This window comes from Eptatretus burgeri, chromosome 8, assembly GCF_056783735.1.
Source record: "Eptatretus burgeri isolate ZD-2024b chromosome 8, Ebu_testis_v1, whole genome shotgun sequence".
Lineage (NCBI taxonomy): Eukaryota > Metazoa > Chordata > Myxini > Myxiniformes > Myxinidae > Eptatretus > Eptatretus burgeri.
The window spans coordinates 2,073,221-2,083,220 of record NC_140968.1 but is presented as its reverse complement, the minus strand read 5'-3'; the positions used below and the strand labels follow the sequence as shown (position 1 = coordinate 2,083,220).

The window sequence follows — 10,000 nt, the reverse complement described above, 5'->3', positions numbered from 1 at the left end:
TTATGATGCTTCATCTTCCTCTCCCACACATGTGGTACTCTTTACTGTTTCACAATGCACTACTCTTCTGCTATTTTAACAGACTGCTTTCATTTCGACCTCTCCTTCATTCCTTGCCTAAAAAATCCAACTATTACAGCGCTTCTTCTCTCCATGCTCTGAATTCGCCTTCATTGCATCCATCAAGAATTGTGTTAAATCGCATCTCTGACCTAAAACTTTTAAAAACCACAGTTTGCCATGGATGCTCGCTTTCCATCAACCATTCTTTTTTTCCAACTTCAGTGCCAACTCACCCCCCTCACCCCTCACTCTCACTCTCAAAGCAACCATCCCACTCTTCTCCCTCCAAGCCTCCCTCTCACCTCTTTCAAAAATTCCCCCGTCACCTTTCTCCCACCTTTCATCCCCCCTCACTCTTCCTTCTCTAAGTTGCCCCCCTCTCATCCACCAACCTACCTCCCTCCACTGCCCTCTCACCTCCATCTCTTCACTCCACCTCCTCAAATACTCAACTGCCATCTTCCTTGTCTCTTGTCCCCCCTCTCTCCCAGCACCACAGAGCCTTTTCTCCTCCTCATTCGGCCCCCTCCCTCGCTATTCTGCAATACCCCACACTCCTTCAGCAACCCTCCTTACCTCCCCCCTCGTCCCTCGTCCTACCCTCCCCCGCCCCCTCCACCTCCTGCACCCAAAGCCTCCTCCCCTACCTCTTCATTAAAAGTGTGGACCTCAAATATCCGGGGCCTTCGCTCAAACCTTTCAGATCTTTCCATGCAGGTTGCCACTGACAAACCAGACATTATCTGCCTAACAGAAACTTTCCTCTCCCAAGACGTGTCTGACTCCCAAGTATCTCTCCCTGGTTACTCCCTCTTACGGTATGACAGACCTGAGCCTCGTCCTGGTGGAGGTGTTGCTCTCTTCATCAAAGACTCTATTCCTCACTCTCCCTGCACTGCTCTCACTCCCCCACACCCCCAGGAATACCTCTGGCTTCGGCTTCCCCTCCACTCCCACCTCATGTTTATATGTGTACTGTACCGTCCACCGAACAGTGATGACTCCATCTACACCTCACTCTCCGAAAACATGGACCATCTTCTATCTTCCCATCCAAACTCTCTCTTCCTCTTATGTGGCGACTTCAATTGTCATCACGCCAGTTGGCTAGGTGTGGGTACCTCTCTCACCTGCCATGGGACATCAGCAAAAGCTTTCTGTGACTCATTGGGACTGACTCAACCGGTCAACTTCCCGACCCGGATCTCAACCAATGGTACTCCATCTCTTCTGGATCTGATTTTGACAAATTTCCCTGACAATATCTGCTGCTCTTCCTTCGCTCCAATTGGTTCTTCTGACCACGTCCTTGTTAAAGTGGACATCTCTCTGGCTGTTATCAGAGAACCACCTCACCGCCGTCGAGTCTGGCATTTCACTCAAGCCGACTGGCAGGGTCTCCGAGCAGCCATCAAACTTACAGACTGGTCTCCTATCACTACTTTCTCAAACATCAACTCATCCTGGGAATTCTTTCAAAGAAACCTGCTCTCCCTCATGCACAGATTTATCCCCTCTCGTGTTCAGTTGTCTTACCCTTCCTCCCGCCCTTGGTTTACTGAAGCTTGTGCGCAGGCAGCTGTCCTGAAACAACTTGCCTTTGCCTCATGGAAAGCAAACCCAACTGAGGGCAATCTCAGTTCTTTCCACAAAGCTCGGAACAAGTGTGTAGCTACCCTCAGGAGAGCCAGAAAACAACATCTTTCTCATCTCAAGTCTGAACTCTCAAACCTCTCTCCCTCCTCAAAATCCTGGTGGCGTTTAATCAAATCTGTTTCTGGTGTATGTTCCCCCTCCATCCCCTCCCTTACCTCAAATGGCCGCACTGCTGATTCCACACGTGATAAAGCTGAATGTCTAAACTCGGTGTTTGCAGCTAAATCTTGTGTCCCAAACCCATCACTATCTCTACCCACTTTACCCAGTCGCACCCAACTGTCCCTGGACTCTGTATCCTTTTCTCCTGACAAGGTGGAGAGCTTGCTTTCAAACCTCGAGTCAGATTCTGCAACCGGTCCAGACGGCATCAGCCCACGTGTCCTCAAAGCCTGCTCTTCTGCTCTTGCTCACCCTCTCTGTTCTATTCACCCTCTCATTTTCCCAAGGTCATCTGCCATCTGCTTGGAAATCTGCTAACATCACTGCCCTGCATAAAAAAGGTGCAAAAACAGATCCCTGTAACTATAGACCAATCAGCCTTCTCCCAATCATCAGCAAGGTTATGGAATCCATCATCGCTTCAGACATGAAATCCTTCCTCTTCTCCAATGGCTTGATTTCCAATCATCAATTTGGTTTCAGACCAGGTCACTCTACCCTAGATATGCTGCTACTGCTCTCCCATCATTGGATGGAGGTCCTCAATGCCAGACAGGAAATCCGAGCCGTATCCCTGGACATATCACGTGCTTTTGACACAGTCTGGCACCCTGCCCTACTCACCAAACTCTCTTCCCATGGTATTCAAGGCCATCTCCACTCATGGCTCGCAGACTTCCTCTCCTGTCGCAGTCAACGTGTGGCCCTAAATGGAGTTCTTTCATCCCCTCTTCCTGTGCAGGCTGGAGTTCCTCAAGGTAGCGTTCTGGGCCCTGTTCTTTTTCTGGTTTTCATCAATGATCTCTCGGACTCTCTGGAAAATCCTCTATTTCTCTTTGCCGACGACTCCACCCTCTGCCGTACCATCTGTCATCCCTCAGACCGGCAAGCAGCAGCTTCTTCGCTCACTGCAGATCTGGATAAAATCACAAACTGGTCCAACACGTGGAACATGTCTTTCAATCCAGACAAATCTCACACTCTCACTATGTCTCTTCGAAAGGACTGTTTACAAAACCCCCCATCCACTTTCTCAACAATCCTCTGGAAGAAGTCTTTTCTTTCAAGCTTCTGGGTCTCACTATCTGCCATGACCTTTCCTGGGAAAGTCACATTTCCAACCTCGCCTCAAAGCCAGTCGCCGACTGGGAATCCTCCGTCGTGCTAAGTCCTTCCTCGGCCCTCTTGAGCTCCTGACCACTTACAAAGCTTTTGTCCGTAGCCTGATGGAGTACTGCTCTCCCCTCTGGGCTGGTGCTCCTGCCTCCCACCTTTCTCGACTTCACGCTGTCGAAACCAGGGCTTTTAAGATCATTGGCATCTCCCGCAATGAAGCTGAGTCTTTGGGCCTCTCACTCAATCACCGCAGGTTGGTCGGTGGTCTTTCTGTCTTCTACCGACTCCTCTCCAGGCTTGCCCCCCACTGCTCTCTCTGTGATTTGTCCCAACCACATTTCCACAGGGCGCTCAAGGTCCGCCAACAACCCCCTTCTGGTAAAACTACCAAAATCACGAATCACTGCTCATCTTCACTCTTTCATTCCTCTTTTTTCCCGCCTTTGGAATAAACTTCCTCACTCTATTCTTTCCCATTCTTCCCTCCAGGCTTTCAAAACAGCTGTTCACCACCACCTCTTATCTTCCCCCATCCAAATCCTCGATCTTTTCTACCCCCGATAATCCACCCAAGCCCACTTCCTTCAATTCTCCTGCTTTCCTTCCTGTAAGTCCCTTTAATGTCCATCTTCCCCTCGCCATGTTCCCCGTCCCATCCCCATCCCTCTCCCTTCCACAGTTCACCTGTGTCTGTTCCCCAATGTTTTGTCCCTTCCACTCCCGCCCCTCTTGTCTCATGCCTCCTTGCTGTGAGTTGTGTGTTCGCTCTCATACGAGCCTCGACCAAGGTATACAAAAAAAAAAAAAAAAAATAAAAAAAAAAAAACAGCATTGAGGAGCCGATTGTCGAGAGAAACAGCATTGAGGAGCCGATTGTCGAGAGAAACAGCATTGAGGAGCCGATTGTCGAGAGAAACAGCATTGAGGAGCCGATTGTCGAGAGAAACAGCATTGAGGAGCCGATTGTCGAGAGAAACAGCATTGAGGAGCCGATTGTCGAGAGAAACAGCATTGAGGAGCCGATTGTCGAGAGAAACAGCATTGAGGAGCCGATTGTCGAGAGAAACAGCATTGAGGAGCCGATTGTCGAGAGAAACAGCATTGAGGAGCCGATTGTCGAGAGAAACAGCATTGAGGAGCCGATTGTCGAGAGAAACAGCATTGAGGAGCCGATTGTCGAGAGAAACAGCATTGAGGAGCCGATTGTCGAGAGAAACAGCATTGAGGAGCCGATTGAGGAGCCGATTGTCGAGAGAAACAGCATCGAGGAGCCGATTGTCGAGAGAAACAGCATCGAGGAGCCGATTGTCGAGAGAAACAGCATTGAGGAGCCGATTGTCGAGAGAAACAGCATTGAGGAGCCGATTGTCGATAGATACAGCATCGAGGAGCCGATTGTCGAGAGAAACAGCATCGAGGAGCCGATTGTCGAGAGAAACAGCATTGAGGAGCCGATTGTCGAGAGAAACAGCATCGAGGAGCCGATTGTCGAGAGAAACAGCATTGAGGAGCCGATTGTCGAGAGAAACAGCATTGAGGAGCCGATTGTCGATAGATACAGCATCGAGGAGCCGATTGTCGAGAGAAACAGCATCGAGGAGCCGATTGTCGAGAGAAACAGCATCGAGGAGCCGATTGTCGAGAGAAACAGCATTGAGGAGCCGATTGTCGATAGATACAGCATCGAGGAGCCGATTGTCGAGAGAAACAGCATCGAGGAGCCGATTGTCGAGATAACCAGCATCGAGGAGCCGATTGTCGAGAGAAACAGCATTGAGGAGCCGATTGTCGAGAGAAACAGCATCGAGGAGCCGATTGTCGAGAGAAACAGCATTGAGGAGCCGATTGTCGAGAGAAACAGCATCGAGGAGCCGATTGTCGAGAGAAACAGCATTGAGGAGCCGATTGTCGATAGATACAGCATCGAGGAGCCGATTGTCGAGAGAAACAGCATCGAGGAGCCGATTGTCGAGATAACCAGCATCGAGGAGCCGATTGTCGAGAGAAACAGCATGGAGGAGCCGATTGTCGAGAGAAACAGCATCGAGGAGCCGATTGTCGAGAGAAACAGCATTGAGGAGCCGATTGTCGAGAGAAACAGCATTGAGGAGCCGATTGTCGAGAGAAACAGCATTGAGGAGCCGATTGTCGATAGATACAGCATCGAGGAGCCGATTGTCGAGAGAAACAGCATCGAGGAGCCGATTGTCGAGATAACCAGCATCGAGGAGCCGATTGTCGAGAGAAACAGCATTGAGGAGCCGATTGTCGAGAGAAACAGCATCGAGGAGCCGATTGTCGAGAGAAACAGCATTGAGGAGCCGATTGTCGAGAGAAACAGCATTGAGGAGCCGATTGTCGAGAGAAACAGCATTGAGGAGCCGATTGTCGATAGATACAGCATCGAGGAGCCGATTGTCGAGAGAAACAGCATTGAGGAGCCGATTGTCGAGAGAAACAGCATTGAGGAGCCGATTGTCGAGAGAAACAGCATTGAGGAGCCGATTGTCGAGAGAAACAGCATCGAGGAGCCGATTGTCGAGAGAAACAGCATTGAGGAGCCGATTGTCGAGAGAAACAGCATTGAGGAGCCGATTGTCGAGAGAAACAGCATTGAGGAGCCGATTGTCGATAGATACAGCATCGAGGAGCCGATTGTCGAGAGAAACAGCATCGAGGAGCCGATTGTCGAGATAACCAGCATCGAGGAGCCGATTGTCGAGAGAAACAGCATTGAGGAGCCGATTGTCGAGAGAAACAGCATCGAGGAGCCGATTGTCGAGAGAAACAGCATTGAGGAGCCGATTGTCGAGAGAAACAGCATTGAGGAGCCGATTGTCGAGAGAAACAGCATAGAGGAGCCGATTGTCGATAGATACAGCATCGAGGAGCCGATTGTCGAGAGAAACAGCATCGAGGAGCCGATTGTCGAGAGAAACAGCATCGAGGAGCCGATTGTCGATAGATACAGCATCGAGGAGCCGATTGTCGAGAGAAACAGCATCGAGGAGCCGATTGTCGAGATAACCAGCATCGAGGAGCCGATTGTCGAGAGAAACAGCATGGAGGAGCCGATTGTCGAGAGAAACAGCATCGAGGAGCCGATTGTCGAGAGAAACAGCATTGAGGAGCCGATTGTCGAGAGAAACAGCATTGAGGAGCCGATTGTCGAGAGAAACAGCATTGAGGAGCCGATTGTCGATAGATACAGCATCGAGGAGCCGATTGTCGAGAGAAACAGCATCGAGGAGCCGATTGTCGAGATAACCAGCATCGAGGAGCCGATTGTCGAGAGAAACAGCATTGAGGAGCCGATTGTCGAGAGAAACAGCATCGAGGAGCCGATTGTCGAGAGAAACAGCATTGAGGAGCCGATTGTCGAGAGAAACAGCATTGAGGAGCCGATTGTCGAGAGAAACAGCATTGAGGAGCCGATTGTCGATAGATACAGCATCGAGGAGCCGATTGTCGAGAGAAACAGCATTGAGGAGCCGATTGTCGAGAGAAACAGCATCGAGGAGCCGATTGTCGAGAGAAACAGCATTGAGGAGCCGATTGTCGAGAGAAACAGCATCGAGGAGCCGATTGTCGAGAGAAACAGCATTGAGGAGCCGATTGTCGAGAGAAACAGCATTGAGGAGCCGATTGTCGAGAGAAACAGCATTGAGGAGCCGATTGTCGATAGATACAGCATCGAGGAGCCGATTGTCGAGAGAAACAGCATCGAGGAGCCGATTGTCGAGATAACCAGCATCGAGGAGCCGATTGTCGAGAGAAACAGCATTGAGGAGCCGATTGTCGAGAGAAACAGCATCGAGGAGCCGATTGTCGAGAGAAACAGCATTGAGGAGCCGATTGTCGAGAGAAACAGCATTGAGGAGCCGATTGTCGAGAGAAACAGCATTGAGGAGCCGATTGTCGATAGATACAGCATCGAGGAGCCGATTGTCGAGAGAAACAGCATTGAGGAGCCGATTGTCGAGAGAAACAGCATTGAGGAGCCGATTGTCGAGAGAAACAGCATTGAGGAGCCGATTGTCGAGAGAAACAGCATTGAGGAGCCGATTGTCGAGAGAAACAGCATCGAGGAGCCGATTGTCGAGAGAAACAGCATTGAGGAGCCGATTGTCGAGAGAAACAGCATTGAGGAGCCGATTGTCGAGAGAAACAGCATTGAGGAGCCGATTGTCGAGAGAGCCAACCGTTCTCACGACATGGGGCTTGTCGGTTATCTCACCCGCTGTTTTTATTAACTAGTAGGCCCATTGGTCCGATGGACCAAATTTTCATTGGTCTTCACCACCTTGTAGCATACCTGCCCGCCTTACTGCTGGAGCATTAACTTGCCTTTCACCAAGCAGAGATATGCTTGTGCCAGGATGGGGATAATATTTTCATTATTATTATTATTGTCAAATGATACTACTATTATTATTATTGCAATATTATTAATATTAATTAATACATGCTTTGTTACAGTATCGTTGTTTTTCTTATTTATTTTGTTGATTAGAATGCCATGCTGTGGTAGAAGGATGTATTAAGTTGCACTATAAACCTTAACATGGCGTTGTGTTTAAAACATTGGAATCATTCTGGGTTCTTTGTAGTAAATTAGCCTAATCAACTCGGGAGATCATGGCGATCAATTTAGTTTCTCTCATTCCACATCAGAACACTCCAGTAGAACTACACAAAAACATGCCGCACGCACGCACACACACACACCTCATCCATTTATAGTAGATAGCTGCCCACAGAGAGGGACATTAAGGTCAGAGAGCGACAGTTACGCCGGAGGAGAGAGAGAGAGAGCTTTCTGGAACAACAGCTGTCATGCAGAAAGGAAGAAAATGCCTGAGATCGCAAGAGAGAGGGAGTCTCTTGGAGTGTGCAGAGCTGAGTGTGCGGAGCTGTGAATGTTTAATCCCCAGAGCAAGGAGGGAATTTGAGAGGCTTTTACGCGGGATTGTGCCAGGGAGTTACTGACACGTCCAACTCTGCTACAGGACTCTCGGGAATGGGAGGACTTGCCTCCGGGTTTGAAAGCGACCTCTCGGTATTGGTGTTTGTATTCCCTGTAGTGTATTCTTGTTGAGCGAATGAACGAGTCCTAAGATAAGAACCGTGATAAAGAAATCGGCGACGCTTTGTTTGTGCGAGGGCAGTATGATTCAGTAAGGGGTAATGGGTATTATTACTGATTCATTTATATTTGTTTATTTATTACAATACAAACTGGTTCTTGTTATTGCTTCATCTAATCCTTCTCCCATGCCATTTACTTATTAAATAAATATACCTGGTGTCGTGGTTGGATTTTGCTCGTTGTGGTGGCCTCATTTGGTGATTTTGGGTGATTATAATGTCATTCAACGAGCCGGCTAAAACTGGTTCAGGCTGCGCTCACAATCCACAGTTGCTCAGGCAGATTAGAAAGGTTGTGAGCACCGATTGGCACATCACCCTGTTAATTCCACAGTCCCAATGAGTATAGTTACGTGACTAACATGTCTGGGAACTTGATCGGGGCTGTGAACTTGGCTGGCGGTTGCAGTTGTTTTGACACGACCCGCGGAACTCAAAGCAGCTAACCGGAACTGGCCGCGACTGTTACAGTGTTTTGTTCAGAATGAGCGTGCAAGGTAAGACTATGCGCTCTACCAAGTGCCGTTCTAGTTATACTTTGAAAGAAAGCTCGAATATACTTAAGTTTTTAAGTGTCTGATCTTCCAACCTTATATTCACTTTTCTTTTTCTCTTTTCTTCACAGTTTGGAAACAACCTGGTGTCCAGAATCGGGATATTTTACAAAACAATAAAGCATCTGGTGAACTTCACAGAGAACATTGGATCTATTTTGCTTCGAGCAATCGAACTGCAAGATTCGATTTCAGTTGACAATGTGACTCGGAATAAAATCATCGACCTTCGCCAACAATACAGTTTCCTCAAAAATGATACTGACGTCCTGCTTGAGAGGACCAAGTTAAAAATACAGAATGTCCAAGAAATATGTCAGATGTACCAGGATAGAGAAATCAGTTTTGTTGATGCATTGGAAGAGGTTGCTTTCGACTTTAAAAGTCTGGAGACAAAACTGCACGAGGCTTCCAAATGCCACAAGAAGATCTCCCTGAAGCTTCAGGAGCTGGCCGAGGAGACTCAGCCCAATCGAAGTATTGGCAGCGGCATTCGTTGTGCAGCAGAGAAAGGACAACTTCAATCGCCATCAGACATCATGATGGCTGGTCTGTTTGTCATGAAGAACATGTTCTTTGGCCATTACGAGGAGCTAAGGGACCATATTTTTGAAGTGAAGAAAGGTATTGATGATGCGAACACACACCTTGTGTGCATCGTCGCGGGCTTACAGGAACTAATTGAGCAGCAAAATAAACTCGAAGGTCATACGGAAGATACTGTAAGGTCCAAATTGTTTACAAACATTGAGAAAGAATGCCAGAGTATTCTTAAAAATGTGGAAGGATATGAAAAAAAGTTCTTCTCTTGATGTGAAATCTTTTTTTTTTTTTTTTTTTTTGTGCTTCAAATGCCGCATCTTACATTAAGGCATGCTGTTAGGGGCGGCAGGGCAGATCGATTGGAAAGTCCAAACCTACTACAACATATCAAGCCGATCTGAAACACTTGCGGTGACAAAACCAGTTGTCTCCTCTTCATTTCAAGTATGGATATAAAAGATCCAACAGTTTTGGCATGACATGGGCATGATGGGCCAAATTGCTTAAATGTGGGCCTTGATTACATTGTGATACAATCATATTGTCTGTCATCGTCTGACGATGTTCAACTTTATAGCAAATATCAATGAACGCATTCTTGGTGCCACCACTTGGTACAATTATACAGAATTTCAACATGAGCTTTCATTGTTATGCTGATTACACCCAGACCCACTGACAAGTTCTCTTTCACAACTATGAAATTCAAATATGGATGTCCATGAACTTTCTCAGTTGGCACTACTAAGACTGACATG

The 10,000-nt window shown here is 47.9% G+C and overlaps 1 protein-coding gene across 2 annotated transcripts in view; it reads left to right on the top strand.

Annotated features, from left to right (window-relative positions):
• Nucleotides 1-10,000, top strand: part of LOC147020913 (uncharacterized) — a 22,578-nt gene that overhangs the window by 11,494 nt on the left and 1,084 nt on the right. Inside the window, exons 1-2 of one of the 2 annotated variants that reach the window (XM_085890566.1) lie at nucleotides 7,748-8,056; nucleotides 8,771-10,000. The exon at nucleotides 8,771-10,000 is cut by the window's right edge and continues 1,083 nt beyond it. In XM_085890566.1, coding sequence (XP_085746692.1) covers nucleotides 8,018-8,056; nucleotides 8,771-9,511 — 780 coding nt within the window. In that variant the 5' untranslated portion in view covers nucleotides 7,748-8,017 and the 3' untranslated portion in view covers nucleotides 9,512-10,000. Of the gene's footprint in view, nucleotides 1-7,747; nucleotides 8,057-8,770 lie in introns of those variants that run through there. The other variant, XM_085890567.1, reaches the window with a different exon arrangement.